Genomic DNA, 19,987 nt, shown 5'->3' with positions numbered 1-19,987 from the left:
TTTTCTGCAGATGCAATAGAGGCGGTAAAGAAGGTCCTTTTCACCGTTGCTATCGCCACTTGGTAGGCTTGACGTTGAGCTCTAATCTGTGTCTGGTCCGATTCAGAATGAGTTTTCCGCCACTGGTGCTCTAGCCGTCTCAGCAATTGTTTCATCACCTTTAGCCCTGGAGGAAACCACGGGGCTATCCAGGCTCCATGCAGTCGGAGAGGGCGCTTCAGAGCCAGACAGTCAATAGCTCTGGTTAACTCCACAATCCAGCGGGCCACCAGGGAATCAGCTGAAAGACCACCAACATGGAATAAAACATCCCTTACCATATCATGGATGTTGCAGTAAAAATAGATCATAGTAAGAGGAGGCGCTGGCTTGTTTTTGGGGAGAAGGGAAGATCTTGGAAAAGCAACCCAAGGCTTCTTACCAACCTTTCAAAAGCGCTGCTTGAAGGAAGGTGCTTCCCTCCTCAGCCTCTCACCAAGATTTTGCTGTCTCCTTTCTCCCAGGTGTTTGGGGCACTAGAGAAAGCCAAAGAGAAGTACTGCGTGGAGGATTATTCCGTCAGCCAAATCTCCTTGGAGCAAGTCTTCATGAGCTTCACCCGTTTCCAGCACTACACAGAGGATCAAGGGAAATGAGGCGGAGCCCCTCTGCCTGCTCCGCACGGACTGACCCTGCTGCCTATACATAGTATATATAGAGACAGTAATTTATATTATCAGCCATGTCTTCAACAATGCATCAAAAGGACAGACATTCTCAACGAAGCGGTGGGGGGGGGGAGCGAGATCTCCTGCTCTCCACAGTGCTGGGATCAAGAGGAAGAGCATGCATGATGTGTGCGTGTGTGTCATGGTGTATGTCCGCATGTGGCGAGGCATGGGAAGGAGCAGCAAAGGGCTGCATCTCGAGGCAGCACAGCCAGCCTGTGGGTCTTAACTAGCTCTCCCTCTGCCTTTAAGCCAACCAGAGAGGACAGTGTTGCACCACCACGCAGGTAATGAACTCCTGGTGCTGGGATGGCTGGTGGACCCTGTCTTTTGCATCCTCTCCTCCAGGACTTCCACTGGGTCAGCATCTATGTCATTGGCCCGGTGTGCCTCTGCAAATGAGGCACTGGCAACGCACACGTCTGTCTGCAGCCCATGTCTGTATGAGGAAACAAAACGTCCCTGTGTGGCGTATCCGTCCAGCCCGACTTCCTTTTCGCCACTCGTTTTCCGCAGGTGGAGCGAGACAAGGAGGGCAGCATGCAACCAGTCACAGTCCCCACCTCACTCTGGGGTTCCCATCAGATCTGGGATTATTTATTTATTTTCCACAAGGTGCCAGGGGAGATAATGCATTTTGCTTTTCAGACAACTGTGAGGCTGAGTTTAGCATAGTAGGAAACCCGCAGGCACCACCCTTGCACATTCCTTCATCCATATCACTAACCTTAAATGTTCACGGAGAATCTCCTTCGAGGTGGTTTTGCTGTAGTTTAGAGCAATGTTCTTCAACCTTTGGTCATCCCCAGATGTTGTTTGCTTATGCTTCCTATCACCTGCAGAGATATGAGCAAGCTGGAAGATGAGTAGAGAAGGACAGCCAAGATGATAAAGATACCAAGCCTTACGAGGAACGGTTGTGGAAGGTTGTGGGTAGGTTTAGCCAGGATAAGAGGAAATGGAGAGGAGATATGACAGCCACCTTCAAATATCTAAAGGGCTGCCACGTGGAAGAGGGAGCAAGCTTGTTTTCTCCTGCTCCAGAGGGTAGAACCCGAACCAATGGATCCAAATTACAAAAAAAAGAGATTCCGACTAAGAACTTTCTGACAGTAAGAGCTTATTCAGCTACTTCAGAAGGTGCTGGGCTCTCTTTCTCTGGAGGTTTTTAAACAGAGGTTGGATGGTCATCTGTCAGGGATGATTGAGTTGTAACTCGATGACCCTTTGGGTTCCTTCCAACTCTACAATTCTTCAAATCTATGATCCCTAACCATTAGTTAAGCTGGTTGGGGATGGTGGGAGGTAGAGTCCAGCACCATATGGGGACCAAAGGCTGAAGAGAACTGATTTAGGGAACTAGCCAAAAGCTTCCATCAGCCACGGATCATGTCAGAGTTCTCTGCTGTATGAAATCCTATCCAATTGCAAAGAAGTGGAACCGCCACTTGGCAACCTTCTGTTTTGTCTGTGTATGCTCCAGGACCAACTAATCATGTGCTCTGTTACGGCTTAATTCTGGACCCAGGTGGGGACATTGTTCTGCACTTTTGGGGTTTGTAGCAGCCAAGTCAGTCTTGCAGAAGCAGGGGCTGTTGTCAGATAGAAGCATCTCCGTGTCCTCCTCCTCCTCTGAAATCTGAAAAGGACAGGTCATGAAGGTGTTGGTGACAGGCGGCCACTTATATTAAGGTGTTCTTCTGGAACCAGGGCTTTTGAATCCCTCCAAGAAGTTGGAGTGAGGAGGAAGTTCACGCCCGGTTTCAAGGTGCTCACCTGCACTGTAGGATATGTTCTGTTGTAGTGCTGCTTTTGTCTCAGGATGTGTTCCCACTTAGGGCCAGCTCAGCCCTTGGTTCCCCAGAATGAAGGATGTTCCCAGTGAAGGGCAGGGGAATCCTGAGACTCTCCAAATGCCTCTTTGACCCCAGTTCCCATCATCCCAAAACCATTGGCCATGCAGGCAGGGGGTGTTGGGGGCTGCAGCCCAGCAACATTAGGAAGACAGGCTCCCCATGGCAGCCTTATTACCTCTGTTAGGGTGAGTTAGCACATTCCCCTTGGGGAAAAAATGAGAGCAATCCCACCATGGAATTTTCATAGCAGACATTATTGTGGTTGTCCCTTGCTTTCTCCACATGGGGGCGCCTTATAGAAATTACCATGTTAAAACCTGCCTTTTGTATTGCATTGAGGAAAGATTAAGGAACAGAGTGGAGGGTCCTAGCAAGGGGTTATTCTGCTTGTCCAAATGGGGAACAATGGAGACTAGCGTTTTGTAGGGCCAGGTGTGCTGCAGCCCAAGTGCCCATCCCGGCAAAAAATTTAAAAAACCCTGCCTTAGGTAAATGTGGGCTTAACTGCATGCACCTGTCAAGACTTGAACAGCACCTGCTAACTAAGCATCTGCTCTGCACTGAGCCCTCTGTATGCTGCTTGCTAGATCACCAAAAAAACAAAACCCACCCAAATCTGCAGCTCCAAGTTGGGCAGAGGGGAACCCAGCAAAAAAACAAAACAAACCCTTCCTCTAATGCATCGTATTTGTGCAAAGGCAATGATGGCAGTTGCAGTGCCCAAGGTTTTAATGAGACTTGGAGATTGTCAGTAGATCAGGCAGGAAGTGGCCTAGTTCTTCATTCCCAGGCCCTCTAGCAAGGAGATAATTCCTGGCCACCAACCCTTAGCCACTGGCTAGTCCTTGTTGGGTTCATGCATTTCCTTGCTCCTGCAGCCAAGTAAAATTTGATATCTGGAAGAGAATTCCACATCTGCAGAATCCTTAATTTGCATTACCATAAAATGTTTTTATCCCTTAGTGCTCCAGAAATAAGCTTGGAAATGCAGCTGAAATACCAGAAGACGTATGACAGGCTATGCAGGCCCCCCAGTTCTGAGGCGGTGATGTTTGTAGTGCTCTTCATAATTCATCCCTGCACACGGCTTAGCAGAAGTGGAATGAAATAGGCAAACGTAGGCACATTAACATAATACATCTAGATGTGTTGGCTATGGCTGTCATTGGAGCAGAATCTGGGTCTTTTAGGCACACAGTCTTTTTTGGTCCATCTGCCCCCTTTCTTCTTATACAGGGAATTCCATGGAGGGGGTGGCCATGATTCCTAATCATGTTTGGTGCCAGAAAAGTACTTCTTCAAACTACACTACTTAAGGCAGTTGTTCACTTGCCTTCAATTGGCTTAAAAACTGACAGCTGCCTGAATGGGTTCTTCAGGCCAAGGAGAATTGGACCCCTCTTGATATGGACGTGTGCATTGCCAATCTTTGAGGAGCTGGCCATCTGCATACTGGTTAGCTGACCCTGGAGTGGAAGTGATCAGGTTTCTGGAGGTGGAAAAGAGGGAGGAGCCAGTACTTTATTCTGGGGTTACTTTGTGCTTGTAGTTGTTTGTCAGCGGGTTGCACTGTAGGACCAGTATGAAGATGGTCCGTGCTCTAGAAAGTGTGTATCTGCAGACCAACATCACTGGTTGGGATTGTATCAGATTGCTTAAAGAGTTGGAAGACAGAGGGCTAATTTTGCCACTCAACAGCCTTGTGTGTAGCATTGTGGATTGTTGTTTTCAAAACTTCTCATGGCCGCTTCATTGCCCTTTTAATAACTGTGATGTCATGTGGCCACAATTTTAAACAGAGGTTGGATGGCCATCTGTCATGGATGCTTTAGTTGAGATTTCCTGCATTGCCGGGGGTTGGAATGGTGACTCTTGGGGTCCCTTCCAACTGTACAATTTTATAATTCTATTATTATCTAAATAAGATTTCTGGTTGCTGTGTCCCACAAAAGGCTATCCTAGTACTGGGAAAGGTGCAGAAACGGGGGTGAGATTATCACGGTGTGATTAGAGCACTTCCCTGCATCAGGTTGGCCACTGGGGCTCTTCTGAATAACCCAACTATGCATTTTCCAAGGGGTGCCTTTGGGTCACCCCCGGGCGCAAGCCGAACCGCCCTAGGTGCATCCAAGAGTTCTGTGCATTGTGTGCATCGTTTGCTTACCCTCTTCCATGTGGCAGAAACCCAATCCTATGATGTCTGTGAGCAAATGGGGTGGAGCGGGGAGCTAGTCGGTCCTTTCTATCACCACCCTGCCTTTGGCTCACAAAGCCACCCACTCAAGAAAGGCGCTTCAAACTACTTATTTCAGGTGGTGCATGTTCCTTGTTGTCTTCCTTTTTAAGAGTGTATTAGTGGTGTCCTTTTTTTGTCCGTTTCCAGTGGTTTGTCTTTATTTTCCATGTTCAATCACATTCCGTCCAGTTTGGCCAAGGCCAGCCCAAGGTGCCACTCCTCCTAGTGAACCCAGGCACAGTCCACCAAGAGGTTCTTCTGCACTGGCTCGCATGCACAACATACGTTTTAAAATGCATTGCTTCCCTCCAGGAATCCTGGGAGCTGTAGTTTAATCCTCATGGAGCTACAATTCCCAGCAACTGCTGTTCCCCAGATCCTTTAGGGAAAGCCATGCTCTTTAAATGTATGGGGTTGTTGTGGCCTCTCTTGACATAGAGATGCTCAGTCCGCCTGTCTTATCCCCCACTCCACCGTCCTTGGAAGCATTAAAAATATACCAGAAGCAGCAGCCCCCTCACCTAACCTAGACAGGGCCAACACCAGGTTCAGCTGCTCATTACTTGGTTCAGGCCTTAGCTTAAATTTGCAAGATTCATTGGTGGAGAAGCAGCTCCTCTTTTGCTTGGAGAGCCAGTAGAGGACTGTGCAGGTGCTTCTTTGCTCCGTTGCCTTCCTTCCCTCCTGGGCCCCTGGGCCTTTTTTCGCACACACCCCCAGGTGCTTTCTGGCGAACAAAAGAGTTGCAAAGCCAAAGGGAAACTCTGATCTGCTTCAAGCAGATTGGAGAACAGCCTTTGCTCTTAATAAGGGCTGATCCACTTTCAGAACTGCTTCAGGTTTTTACAGACACTCAACACTGCTTTTCTAGGCAACAGCGGAGGTTGCTTCATTTGGGCAAACTGGGCGCTGCCTCGTCAACTTCAGCCAAGCTCCAGCTGCCAGCCTTCTTACTTCATCCAGCTCAGCAAGGTGGCACAGCCTGCCAGCTTCCTCCTCCTCCTCCGTCTGTGTTGGCCCTTATAGAACACGGCAAGGAGGAGGATGGGGACAAAACTAGAATGCCTGTCCTTGCCTCTGGCTCCCTCTACTGTTGGGCTCCCTGCCTTCTGTCCTACCAGCCCCAATGGACTGCAACCACCACTATAAGCATGTGGCAGTCACCCACCAGGTCCTCTAAACAGTGGATATTTGCCAGGGAGCTGGTGCATCTAACTGGTGCAAGTCTTCCAAGTGTTATGTGGAATGTACCTTTTATGGAGGGGGGGGGGGTTCGCTCTTGCTTGGTCCACCTTTTGCTTTACCATACACTAAACTCTGCAGCTGTTCCCCTCCCCTGGTACCCTCCCCCTGCTTGTCCATCCACATGGGATCTAGATCTGTGGTTTTTTAAAACCTCCAGGGATTTCTTGAGGAACCCTATTCAGTAGGCCTTCCTCAGTGAGATCACTAATGGCCAACAGGCTTCCTTGGAAGGTGGCTCACCTGCTATTAGCAATATCCCTGTGCTACCACAGAGGGCTTAGAGGTGTTGAGTTTCTCCCTTTTTTCTTTCATTGGTTCTGCTCCTGCACATCGCAGTTGCTGTGAAAGGCAGCAGAACCCTGAAATAAATAAGTAAAGTGGGGGGTGTCCCCCTTGTGTTCCCAGATAGGCACTCAGTTAATTCACAGGGGCAATGGTGAGGCTTCCATGCAAGCAGACTGGTTCCCTGGTGATCAGGAGTTTTGACAACCACTGCTTTAGATGTCTCGAGAGTGTAAAATAGTCACAGTTTTGTTGTTTTCAGTACTTTGACTTACACAGCAAATCCCTTCGTCTTGCACAAGTCACTGCATTTTTGCACAATTGTATGTGTGTGTGTGTTTATGGATCCAGTTTGTGCTCTGAAATTTCTCAGGTCTGTTGTTGCACCAACCCCCCAAACACAATGTACTGAAATGTTTTTGCTGCAAAGGCAAACAGAACCAGCGGAGATCGCCACTTGCTGCTTTTGGTCACACGACGACAGTGGCAAACTGAGCACTAATCAAAACCACAAAAGCCACCCATTAGCTATTGCATCCTCCCAATGTATGTGCCCCTTTTCTGATCCCCCCCCCCCAATATTTCACTTTTTATTTGTGTTGGGTATTTTGTGTGTGTGTGTGCGCGCCTGCCTATGAAAATACATTTTTAAACACTAAGGAGGATACAGGGACTTCTGAAAGGGAGGGGTGCAGGGTTAGTCCATGTCTCAAGACATGTGAGTGTGTGTCCATCTGCTCTTCAATGGCTCTTATGTACTGCAGTCAGTTGTAGTGGTGACATTTTCCCCCATCTCAAAAAATAAACTGGATTTTCAAAATAGTGACTCTGCATTTTTCCCGTCATGGTAGATGGGGTAGGGGGTATGCATCCGTGTGTGCGCGCACATGCATACACACTGACATTCTAGAGAGTGTAACATACTTAGCAGGTGTGTGTCTGTGTGTGTGCTGTGCATAACTACATGGCATCAGCTGCTGCTCCGCGAGAATCATAGTTCTGCTCTGCTGCCACAGTTTGGAGGCAAGAATGCCTCTGAATACCAGTTATTGGAAACCAACAGAAGGTGAGAGCTCTCTTGTGCTCAAATGCTCCTTGGGGCATCTGATTGGCCACTGTGAGAACAGGGTGGTGGGCTAAGTGGGTCCTTGGCCTGATTCAGCTGGGAAACCCTGATGTTCCTAAATAGAACAATACAGTGGTACCTTGGGTTACATACACTTCAGGTTACAGACACCACTAACCCAGAAATAATACCTCAGGTTAAGAACTTTGCTTCAGGATGAGAACAGAAATCGTGCTCCGGTGGCGCAGCGGGAGGTCCCATTAGCTAAAGTGGTGCTCCAGGTTAAGAACGGACCTCCGGAATGAATTAAGTACTTAACCCGAGGTACCACTGTACCCAATAACATAGAAACTATCCTCTCCTAAGCTAAAACTTGAAGAGCAGGACTTTGCACTCTGTGTTGTTCCTGCCTAAGCACTTGTATGGGGGGGGGGGAGCTGGATGACGTACAGCATGAAAAGCAACAATACTGTCAGAAGAGATAGCTCAGTTGGTTAGAACATGGTACTGATAACGCCAAGGTTGCAGGTTCAATCCCCCGTGTGGGACAGCTGCATATGCCTGCATTGCAGGGGGGTTGGACTACACGATTCTACATCCCTGCCTTGACCAAACGGCAGCGCAACACTTAGCAGCTGAGGCAAAAGCAAACCTGAATTCCCCTGCGCCACCAGCTCCCCCTCTGCCCTTGATCTGCCAGCCAGCAGAACACCACCAGCAAAGGCTTTTGTAATCGTTTCCTTTTTTGCAGGAGTGGCGTCCTTGGCCCGCTCCCAGGCATAATTCCTCCCCACGCAATACGGCCTTGTTCCACTGGCACATTGGTGCTTTTATTGAGAATGCAGTCTTGGCTTTACAGGGCAGCGCTCGCTTTCCAGAGGGTGCCAGCTCCAAGTGGGAGTAGGATAGGGTTGCCAGACCCTCCCCTAAGCCTCCCCCCCAAACCCACATTGCCATGGCACTTCCAGACATTCAGTCTGTCTGAATCTTCCGGTGGAAAAAAATCCAGAGCTTCTAAGGAAGCAGTTCGCTGTCGGTCGCTCTCCTTCCTGCCCCCAAAAGTGGGCTCCAGGGTGGGGGACTGCCAAGGGGTTCCCCATTTTCTCTCTCTTTTCTCTTTGCTTGGACGGGTGCATATTTTCCTTACGGTAAATTTAAAACTTTTTAGTTTTAAGCTTTCTGCGTAACCCCTTGTTAAGATCCGTTCTCGATTTTTGCCAGGAACTGTTGGGCCCACCAGTCCTCAAGGTCTATGGGCACAAAATCTGAAAAAGAGAGAGAGAGAAGATTGGGTCCATTTAAGAGCACGCACAGAACAAAAATCTGCCTGCAAAATCTGAAGGATTAGGCTAAGAAAATATCAAAACTACAGTTTCTCAAAAAACATAGGCTAAGAAAATATCAAAACTACAGCTTCTCAAATAACTTAGTTTCTTTTGTTTACAAGAGTCAGACTCAAAATGGCCACAGAAATTAAAACCAATATAAAGTAAAGTAAAAGTTCAGTCATACCTTGGTTGTCAAACGCCCTGGAACTCGGACGTTTTGGCTCCTGAACGCCGCAAACCCAGAAATGACAGTTACGGTTTGTGAACGTTCTTTTGGAACCCGAATGTCCGACAGGGCTTCTGCGGCTTCTAATTGGCTGTAGGAGCTTCCTGCAGCCAATCAGAAGCTGCGATTTTGTTTTCGAACGTTTTGAAATTCGAACGGACTTCCGGAATGGATTCCGTTTGACTTCCAAGGTACGACTGTATATACATAAAAACGCTGTAGAACAAACCTGCCCACAGAAAGAAGGCACTTATTTTGTATCCATCAACCCAATTACTATGCTAGAAACAGGAGATTGAATCCCTCCAGCCTGGAGGGATTTTTATAATAGTGCAAAGACCAGGGTAAAGAGGTGCAATGATCCTGATAACCATTTCCAGAGGGGTTGTTTGTTTAGCAACCAATCCCTGTTCACAGGGAAGTCTGGGAACTGTGGTTCTGGAAGTGGACCAGGGGGGTCTCCTTGCAATATGTCCTAGTGAACTGAGTAGGGATTCACTAGAATATAGATGCAAATTTGGCATTTTACAGCTAAACAATGGCTCTTCTAAGTATCATGGAATGGGGGACAGGGTGCGGGCAAGGGAAGAAAGCTGAGAATTATTTTCCAGCTTGGATTTTTTAATCTGAGCCGGGGAAGAATCTAGGGGCTTTAAAGGTTGCCTCTTGGTTCTGAGGATCTGACTGACATCTCTTGTGTATCCCACGGTGCTTGATTCCATGCCACTCCTTGAAGGCAGGCCACACGCACTTACTTACCTTTCAATTCAGGGCCAGGTGTCTTTTCTGTGTATTGCACTGGACCAGATCTGCTGTCCCCTTGCTGGACGCCATCCAGCTGCTGCTGCACCTGTTGCCAGGCTGGAGGGTGGGAGAGAGGAGGGCACATAAGGAGAGAAGGACACTCCAAAGCAGCAAACTTCATGGAGGCCCCATTTTCTGGCTGACAAGAACTTGAGCTGCTGACGCCTTTCCTGAAGAAGGCTTTGGCCGCTTTGCAGGCCAAAGACTATGTAGCTTTCTGTGGGGAACTAGATCCAGCCTATGGGCCAGATCCTTATCACCCTTTGCCTGTAGATCAAGTTTGACAGGTGGGTGGGGCTGCTCACCTGTCAATCACATGATGTCACAGTGATGTCAGACAGTGGTGGCTAATACCCATTAGGACTGGGAGGTCATTAGCCCAAAAGTAGATGGAGCTAATAACAGGCAGGCATAGCCAACTAATTCTAGATTTGTCCCCATCCTTCCCACTGAGTTTTACAAAGGCAACACTGAATCTAAGCAGGAGGAGACTTACAGCCAGTGCCACCCTCTGGACCAGTTGGAAAGAAGGAAACAGGAGGTAGAGACTGGCTGAAAGCAGGCTGGGAGCAGTGCCCCACTTGACCTAATGGACTGACCTTCACTAACATCTGCCGGCTCGTTTTCTTATCCCAGGAGTCGTCCAGACTTCCGCTTGTCATGCCACTTTCCTCTGGGGAAACCTGCTCTACCACTGAATCAGATCAAACACCAATCTGGTTTCCCGCGGATTAACATTTGCTCCGATTCAGTGGTAAAGAGTGGGTTTTCCCAGGGAACGCCGTGGGGCAGACACATGCTTTCTAGGTACAAGAAAAGAAGTGTAGACGAACCCTTACAATCCATAGAGCAACAGACAGCCCACATTGACTGGTGAGACAGGTGTCGCTGAGGGCCCTGTGAAATTAATCCAACCACTGCCTAGACAGAAGCATCTCCATCCAAGCTGTAAGGAAAACAAGCACAGGTTAAAAACCTTGTTCCTGGGCTCAACAGAGCAGCTCACCTACCTTCATGCACAAACCGAACATTTTCTTCATGTGCCACGGTGTAGTTTTCCTCTGTGGCCAACGTAGGGGGGGTCATGAGTGGGGGTCTCTTGCCATTTACCCTGTTGAACACGAGCTTTGGAGCTGGGCTGCCAAAACAGAGGCAGAGAATGTTATTCGTCCACAGTCATCATGGTTGTTATTATTCAACCCTTCAAAGCAAAGCATTTGCCAAAAGATGTACAGTGAGGAAACCAGACACAACTCAAATACTACATTCGTTCATTATTATTATTATTATTAGACTTGTAATGTCTCCGAGTGACTGACACATTAAAGACATAAATCTAAGTACATAATGCAATAAAATCAGAACAAACAATCCCCACAGGAATCTTGGCAGGATGCTAATAACAAACCAACATCATCTCAGTCTGTCAAAAGGCCTGGTGTTAAAAAGATGTCAGTGAAGGTGCCAAGTGGACCTCGCTGGGGAGAGCATTCCACAGAAGGGAAGCCACAACTAGAATGGCCCTTGACGCTTGCCGCCACTCCCTGTGCCTCCCTTGGAGGGGGAACCTGCTTGTGGTGCTTCCCTGCTCTGCAGTATTTTCTTTCTCCCCAGCTAGGAGAGATTATGTCTATCTTTGTCCACTGCCCAAATAAGGCACAGAAGGATTTGACACCAGCCCTGCAAACTGCCCATGGTGAGGGAAGGCAACGCACAATATGTTTATAACACTCCATCTCAGGTGTCCAATAAAAATGGTTTTATTGTTCAATAAACTGCTGGGCTTACAAAGCAATACCTGGCCTGGCACCTACCGTAATACTTGCTCGAGGGCAATCAGAGCATCTTAGCTATGGGCGGAGGTGGGTGAGTTATAAATTCTTCAAAAAGATCAGCCGCAGAATAGATTTCTATGGGAACCCTGGTGGTTGCCTCGGGCACTGGGCTCAAGGCGGTGCTGGATTGGGGTGGGGGTGGGGTTCTGTCATGAGCTATTATACTCAACTATCCACTCAGCTGCTGAGGAAAAAATAGTGCAATCTGCTCATCCAGCATGAATAAATCAAAGATCTACAGATCGCTGCTTGCAAATTTTACAGGGATAAATTGTGTATGTAAAGCAGGGCATTGAAGATTTGAAACAAGGAACAAATAGGTGTGCCAAGGGCATGTAGTGTCTTGTATCCTGGACTAGGAGCTGGCAGACCAGGGTTCAAACCTCCCCTTGCTGGGAATAGTCTCTGGGCATGGCCTACCTTACAGAGTTGTTGTGAGAATGGAAGGGGAAGTGGGGAGAGCCATGTGGTGCCCATTGTATCATGAAACTGAAGTTGATTTGATAAGGGAACCTTAACAATGTGACAGAATAAGGAATTTGCCAGGCTCCTCCACATAACCCATTTATTATGTTTTCATCCTGATCTGCTTCCACAAAGCTTATGCAGTGGTCAAACTACATCCAGTCTTTATTGACTGTCTATTCTCATTTGCTTTTGGGGTGGTTATATGGCAACGCCCATTCAGCCCACTTTGCTTGTATAGTGGTTTAGGTCTTCCCATTAGTCATTTGTTCACCCCACACTTTTCAATGCATTTCCCCATCACTTTCCTGACTGCAAAAAGCCTGTTTATAGGGCTTTGCAGTTCTTTAATTGAGCAAACCTTAAACTTATGGCCTGCAACTGAATCCCTGCTGCAAAATCCTAATAGTCTGGAGGCCACCCAAGTTTTCCCCAGCTCATACAAAAAAACCAGAATGTCATACAAGGAAACTCGTTGATTTAATTTTTTTAAAGAAAGAGCTGTCTTTGTGTTCAGGAATGTACTGTATCAAGGATGCAATGCTGAACATCTTCCAAATCGATTAGTTCTCTAGATCAGGAGGCCGCAACCGTGACCTGATTGTCCCCAGGCCAAATCCAGCAGTCCCCCAAAATGGAGCAACTGCCACGTTCCTTGCTTTTCCCTCCATGCCCAGTTCACTATCTCTCCCAAATGTTAGGCGCATGGGGAGCACGGAAAGCTGGTGCCCACTGGGGCTCCTAGGGCAAAAGTCAGGGAGCCCAACAGTAGGGGGAGCAAGAGCCAATGAGAGGTGGAGACAGTGGCGTAGCGTGTGGGGTGCAGGGGGGCCCGGCTGCACCGGGCGCAACATCTGGGGGGCGCGCGCTCGCACTCGCAGCTCTCTGCCCCTACCTGGCTCACTCACTCTCTCTCACTGCAGTGCTGGCTGTGCGAATCCGATCCGAGCCGCCGGGTCGCCGCCCACTGTGGAGGGGAGGGTGCCAGGCGTGCGGTGCGGTGCGGAGAGAGAGCGAGGGACTATCTGGGGGAGGGACAGTGCAGCGGGGGGGGGGCGCAAATTACTTGCCTTGGCCCGGGTTACGGGCCGCAAATTACTTGCCTTGCCCCGGGTGCTGACAACCCACGCTACGCCACTGGGCGGAGATGAATCATTCTGGTTTGCTCGCCATTCTCCAGCTCCTCGCTAAGTTCTACAAGGGCAACATTGAGACTAAAGAGGAAGAAACTGGCAGGCAGGACCTCCCCCTGAACTGGTTGTAAGTATGGAGGCAGGCAGGTGGGGGTGGCCAAAACAGACTGATCTTGATGGGGGCAGGGTCCCATTTGCCCTAATGGACCAGTCTTCACAGAGGGCAAATACCGATTTGGACTCATGCTCCATTTGCGATCAGTGGAACGAACGTGTGTCAGGAAAACTTCCAGGGGTAGATGAACACACCATTGGGAAAGAGTAAGGATTATTCCCCCATCTCATCCTACTATTTCAACATACGTTTAGGTATGGAGCAAGGATTCTAACCCCCACGTTAGTGTATTTTGCATCATCAAAATAATTAATCCAGAATTAACAAGCACACACTTGTGCAAGCCAAGTGGACCATGTCAGGTGAGCTGGGGGAAGCAACAGGGCTGCCAAGACACACCCCTTCATCCCCATTTCCTATGGTGCAGGATTATGCCAGTCTCAAAGTTGCCAGTCTCTCTCCTCAGCTCACAGGCTATGCACTCTGAATAGCTACGGTTATCGGTGAAATGGATCTATCGGACCAGGCATGTTGGCCAAATGACACAGATCCCTTTACTTTAAAAAACAAACAAAAGTAAGAGCCTATTTTGTTGTGAGTTGTTAATGTTGCTGCTACCTGCATTATGAAATGCAATCAACAAGGAGGATAACTGCAATGAAGAAAGGGCCCCAGTGCAGTGGCAGAGCATCTGCTTGGCATGTGGGTTCAATCCTTGGTTGTGGGTTCAATCCTGGGCATTGCCTGGTAAGGCGGGGAGATATTCCCTGCCTGAAGTCCTATATACACTATCAGTGTTCCTTGACAGAGTAATGCAAGCTCGATCTATCTATCCATCTTGCTGGCTACTATATATTTGGGAAACAGTTTGTCTGTTTGTTTTCTGTAGGTTGGGCTGCCTCTCAAGGTATTGTCACCAAACTTGGCATGAGGGTTCCCAGTGTGGGGGTGATGTCTTTGCCAACATTTGGACACCAGGCGCCATTCTGAATCAAGATGGCAGACCAAAATGTGACTTTGACATGACTTCACCCAATTTTTGATGGATCGAAACTCACAAATTAACACTATCCATTTAAAAATCTAACTTCCAGGGCTTTCTAAGAAGATCCAAGACGTGTGTGTGTGTGTGTGTGTAGCAGGAAAGTCCCGGCTCTGAGGAGTTCCATCTGGGTTAAATTTCAACAGTAAAAGAGGACGCCACCCACCAGGCTAATAGAGGCAGAGTTCTCTAGTGGTTGGAGTGCCAGACCACAACTTCAGAGCCTCACCCTCTATTCCTCAAATCCTTGCTCCTCATAAAGCTCAGAGGGTTGCTGTGAGGATAACTTTCCAGTGAAGGATGAGCATGGATATAGCCAAGGGGTGGGGGGGGGGGCAGAGGGGGGCAGCTGCCCCCCCCCATCAAGCAAGACAATAGAAATACTTATCTAACTGAGCAAATCACGTTGGTTCTGCCCCCCCTCCCAACCCTGGCTACACCCATGAGGGTGAGTAACAAATTTAATTATGATAGGGGAGGGGAGATAAAAATACAAATTTGCCACCTTGAGCCACTTGGAGGAAGGGTGTGAGCTAAATGCAATAGCCAACGGGATAAATAGAAACAGAGAGTGAATATGAGCTAGCTTTAATATTAAGGGCTCACAAGATCGGTTCTACAAAACCTCGCGAGTGCACCACTTCCGCGGTTTCCTAGGACCTTTTTTCCTCCGAGGGGTCAAGGATGGAAGAGGCAAGGATCTCCTCCGCTCCAGATTCCTGCGCCGGCACCAACTCCGAAGGGGGTCCCGCTGGGCTTGGCCCCGCCCCGTCTTTGGGACCCCCTCCTTTGCCCCGCCCCCTTGCAAGGGGGTGTGTCCGCTTCCTCGGCGCTTTCCAGGGGAAAGGTCGCCCGCTGGGCACGGGCTCGCGATCGATCTAGAAACACGCGCGCGCCCCCTCCTTCTCCAGCTCCAATGACGTCGCCTCCAAACACCCCCGCCGTGGCGAAGGAGATCCCCTCGCAGCCCAACACGCGCACGCACGTGCCATTGGCCTCCCTGCTGCACCCAGCGGGCCCTGCGCCCACTCCCACCCGCACCGGCCCCCCCCGACTCGCCTCTTACTCGTTCCCTACGAAAGCAGCCCGCCCTCCACGTGGGAGCCATGGGGCAAGGACAACCCCGGTAACCTTTCCACAAGGTCACCTCCCTCCCCCGTCTCCCCCCCCCCGCCCCAAACACCGGAGAACTGCATGCCGCAGCGATGCCTCTCCCCACACTCACGCCCCCTCCCCAAGCAAGTTGGCCCAGGCGGGATGGCAGCGATTACGCACACCCCTTCTCCTCCCCCGGGCGGCTGTCACTGGAAGGGCCCAGCAGCAGCAGGAGGAGGAGGAGGCGCCGCATTAAGGAGATCGCCTCGCACGCGGCGCGCAAGGTCACCGCCGCTCCGGATCGTCCTCTCCGGCCGCCCGGGCAGGATTTCCACCACCGCTGCCCAGGCGGCCATTGGGACCCGGCTCCGCGGTCCCGTCCCTGGCTGCGCGTGGGTAGGGGGAACCCCAGGGCCGCCTTCGCTCACCTTGACAGAGGCCACTCGCTGAACTGTTGCTGCTGCTGCTGCCGCCGGCGGCATTTCAGGTCGGCCAGTTTGCTCTCCACCTGCTGCGTGGGACCTGCGCGGGGGAAATCGAGGCAACATCCTTAAGGGGTAGGGGGCTGCGATCGAGCAGGGCCAGGGCAGCGCGGCCTCCCGCCCAGAGGAGCCCCATCAGGCCTGGAGGGAGAGCTGAATGATCGAAGCTTAAAGGAAGGAATACGCCCCCCCCCAACACACACGGATCAATTTTGCAAAGGAAGGAAGGAGGTTTCCCAGAGGCACGGGCTGGGGAGGATTCCGGAGGGTCCTCCCTCTCAAAGCACAACCAGGTTGGCAGCGGGGTGGGGGGCGAGAGAGGAGGCACTTACGCACATGCAGATTCAACCCCACACATAAACGCCCACCTCCTTGTCCCGTCCTTACCTGTCCTCCGTTGGGTGGCTAACTTGCTAGGTCCCTTAGTGATGGTGTACATCATCTGCGTCTCCAAGCAGCACCAGATGAATGAAATGTGGGTCAAGGCAGGGAAAAGGGGGGGCCGATCTGCCGCACACGCGCGCCCAACTAGAATAGTTTAGTTTTAAAAAATAAAAAAGTGTGTGTCCTGCACACACAACTTTACATGGCAAGGTGTTTTTTTAAACAAAAGCAATAATACATAATCATAATAAGATGCCTCTGTGCGCGCTTCTGTCTCCCCCACGTTGCGCTGATGGTGGTTCCCCCGCAAACCTTCCCAAGTGTTGTTGTTTTTGCTGCTGCTGCTGCCGCCTGTTGCAATGGCAAAGTCTTCCCGGCTTGCCTTTGACTTTAACTTCTCGGCGGCGGCGGCGGCAGCTGGACGCGGCGCGGTTCTCCTTTAACTAGGCGAGTGGGAGCGCGAGCGAAGGAGGCATGCCTGCAACACGCCCTCCCGCCCATCGCGCCTCTTAAAGGCGCAGCGCGGCGCTTGGCTCAGCCTGGAGGTCCGCCGATGACGGTGCAAGAACTTTTCGAAGTCAGAGGTCCCTTTTCACGCGTTGCGCAATTGCACAGCAGGCTTTGAAACTGCGGGAGAAGGTGCGCCGCCAGGCTACTCTCTCGGCTCGCTTGGGCTTGATTCACACGAGCAGGTTTCTGGGATCCTCGGCACCCAAACATCAATCCTGAGTTGCATAAAAGTGGGCTGGACCGCTTCATGGCAGCTGCCCAGGAATAATATCTGGGATATTTCATTATGTAAATAATTTCCTGCAAGGAGAAAACTACCACATCCCGGGCTGTAGTCCAGTACACCCACACATACTAGATATCTACTTTCAAGAAGAGTAGCCTCCTGTGTGAACTATTGCAGCAAAAAACGCAGAGTCTTGTGGTACAAGACTTAACAGATTTGTTATGGCATATGCTCTCAGGTCTTACAGTCCACTTTAGCAGATTCAGATAACTCAAGATGAGTTGCAAGTATACACTGATGGGATAACTAGGGATAAGACTTCATACATCTGATGAAGTGGGTTGTGGGCCACATAATAAAAGCGTTTGTCTTTAAAGTGTCACAGATGGCTATGTTTTTAATTTATCTTTAATGGAAAGGAGGATTCAAAAATTTCAATCTGTTCCTAAGTGTTGTGCTCCGTTTTACCCCCTTATTCTGCCCCATGCCTAGAGAAGAGAGTGCAGTTATTCTACTTGATGATTCAGGGCCAAATGTGTGAACTGGCTCTACTAGCCAGGCTGGAGTAGAGGAACTGAATGCAGAGAAATCAAGGGATGTTTATGCAAGTGACGATCAGCAGACATTTCTTCCCATTTCCTGATCAATCTTTAATGTTCCTGTGTGCAGTGAAAACATCTTAAGAACTAGCCTGGGTCAAGCAATACGGTCCCATAGACCAGCTTGCTTTTTGTGTATTCTTCACACAAAATAATAATAAAAAATTCGCTCTGTTTCTGATGTTCAGGCTGTGAGTGCCATTCCTTATGTTGCCAAAATATGGAACCACACACAAACACATACACAAAATGGGAGGCACCAGCTGGCCTGCAGTGGGGGGAGCAGTAACTCAGTGGTTTGCATGCAGAAGGTCCCAGGTTCAATCCCTGGCTTCTCCAGGTAGGGCTGGGAATATCCTCAGCCTGAAACTCTGGAGAGCTGCTGCTTGTCAGTGCAGACAATACTGAGCTAAATAGATTAGCAGTATGACTCAGTAGCGGGCAGCTTCCTATGATCCCATGATTCACAGAAACACAAAACACAACAACCGTGGGGAATGTAGAACAGGAGGGACTCAAAAACAGACAGGGAGGGCTGAATATGTTTGGAGACCATGGAATGCTGCCTGATTGTGTTCAGGGGAGAATAAAAGAAACTGGGGAGAGGAGAATGGAATGGAGTGGCTGGAATTCGGGACATGCAATATTTTGTTGCATCCTATTTGTGATAATGATGACAATAGCAGGAAAGCAACAGTATTTCACACTCTGTAATATGTACATGTGTGCCCTAAGTACGTATACAAACTCAGGGAGAGCCGTGAGCTTGCTTTTGTTGGGTAATCTCATTTATATTATGTCTAAGTTGAAACGAGCAATCTCTCAACTCCTCACCCACACAAAGAAGCCCTTCTCTTTTCTGACCTTTCATATTTGTCAGTTGAAAATCCCTGTTCACAGCAATATGTCATGGAGAACTGTAGGATGCTCTTGAAGAGTCATTCCCAAAATATAATTATAAATCAGTCTTTTCCAGCACTCTGTTTGAATGGCAATTCTGTATTCAAACTCTGTTTAAATGGCAGTCCTAGTTGTGATCGCTTGATGTTCTTGTTCTCTTTTTGAAAATATCTCTATCCATATTCTACAAATTAAAAAAAAGGCAATTGATAGTATAGTATACAATATTACACTGGAATGTTTACATGTTTCTTTGAGTGTCCTTGTATCTACTTGCCACACCATCCTCTCCTGCTACACCACCAGTTTACTGTTTGGGGAGTCTTTGGGCCAAAAAGCAGCATATAAATTTAACAAAATATAGCCAGCTTATCACTGTGCTCTATAGGAGAGAGCATTCTGCAGACACCATCTCATTAGGAGATACCTTATAGGAATCAGCTTTTAGTGCGGCAGAACATATCTTTGGAATTCCCTCCCATTATATACCAGACAAGCACAGTCTCTGCTGTCTGATGCCTGTTGAATACCTTCCTCTCCAGCAAGCCTTTGAAGTGAATTTTTTCATCCCACTCTGTGAATACGTGAAATCATTTTCATTGCTTTGATACATGACATTGCTTTATGGTTTTGCAGTTTTATTGTAAAACTGCTTCGTGATGTTTTGTAGGAAGCAATTCATAAATGAAAGGAAAAACACAAATAATCAAATTCAATGCTTCATCAAAATATTATGATTCTCCCACTCCTGCATTTTCTGCCAAAGGCGCTTCTGCTGAAGAGGATTCTACTCTCACCAAAGCTGGAAATAAAACTTTGGTGCTGCTGTTTCCTGCAGTCTGAGGTCCTTCAAGAAGGATGGCAGGTGCTCACTGTCGGAGCAGCTGCTTCTTTGTGCAGAAGGTCCCAGGTTCAGGCCCCCACATCTCCGGGGTATGGCTGGGAGAGAGAACCCTGCCTGAAGTCCCAGAAAGCTGCTGCCAGTCAGTGTGGACAATCCTGAGCTTGATGGACCAATAGTATGACTCAGCCAGTATCATGCATCTTCTTATATTCCTATGTATATTAAGAGAAGTGCTTCATGGGAAAGCCAGTGGGCTCTGCCTTGCCTTCACCTTTCTCCATGTGCTCCAAGGTGAGCCAAGTTCAGAGGTGACCTTGGGAATTCCTGCTCTAGCTAGCCAAAGGTCGGCAACGTTGCAAGGGTGACTTTGTCTGTTTGTAGGTGAAAGGTGCCGCTTTCCTCCCGCTGTTGCATTACATGCCCTCTAGTCAATTGACTACTACTATTCAAATCCAGCCTACCTAACGAGCACTCGATGCCAAACTACAGAAGAAGTTAATTTAGATGGATGCCTCTTTGCACCTCACAAGCAGTTTTTAATTAACTAACTAATTAATTAATAATATATATTTAAAATGTAGCTTGCGACAGCTGGGTAGGGCTGGTA

General features: G+C 48.9%; 2 protein-coding genes across 3 annotated transcripts in view; one reads left to right on the top strand and one right to left on the bottom strand.

Annotated features, from left to right (window-relative positions):
* Window positions 1–7,146, top strand: part of ABCA3 (ATP binding cassette subfamily A member 3) — a 72,317-nt gene extending 65,171 nt beyond the window's left edge. For both annotated transcript variants that reach the window (XM_083412398.1, XM_083412399.1), the window contains exon 31: window positions 504–7,146. In XM_083412398.1, the coding sequence (XP_083268524.1) occupies window positions 504–635 (132 nt within the window). In that variant the 3' untranslated portion in view covers window positions 636–7,146. The remainder of the gene's footprint in view (window positions 1–503) is intronic.
* Window positions 7,147–8,196: 1,050 nt separating this feature from the next.
* On the bottom strand, window positions 8,197–16,764 carry MCRIP2 (MAPK regulated corepressor interacting protein 2). The gene is made up of 5 exons (XM_083412485.1): window positions 16,305–16,764; window positions 15,864–15,957; window positions 10,761–10,888; window positions 9,706–9,807; window positions 8,197–8,657 (listed from the first exon to the last, which is right to left on the bottom strand). Exons 1-5 carry the CDS (start codon window positions 16,357–16,359, stop codon window positions 8,587–8,589), a joined length of 450 nt encoding a protein of 149 aa, XP_083268611.1. The 5' UTR covers window positions 16,360–16,764; the 3' UTR covers window positions 8,197–8,586.
* Window positions 16,765–19,987: the final 3,223 nt, after the last annotated feature.

The sequence above is a fragment of the Podarcis tiliguerta genome (genome assembly GCF_965153285.1).
Source record: "Podarcis tiliguerta genome assembly, chromosome: 14".
In the NCBI taxonomy this organism is placed as follows: Eukaryota; Metazoa; Chordata; class Lepidosauria; order Squamata; family Lacertidae; genus Podarcis; species Podarcis tiliguerta.
This window is presented reverse-complemented; position numbering and strand designations above follow the sequence as displayed.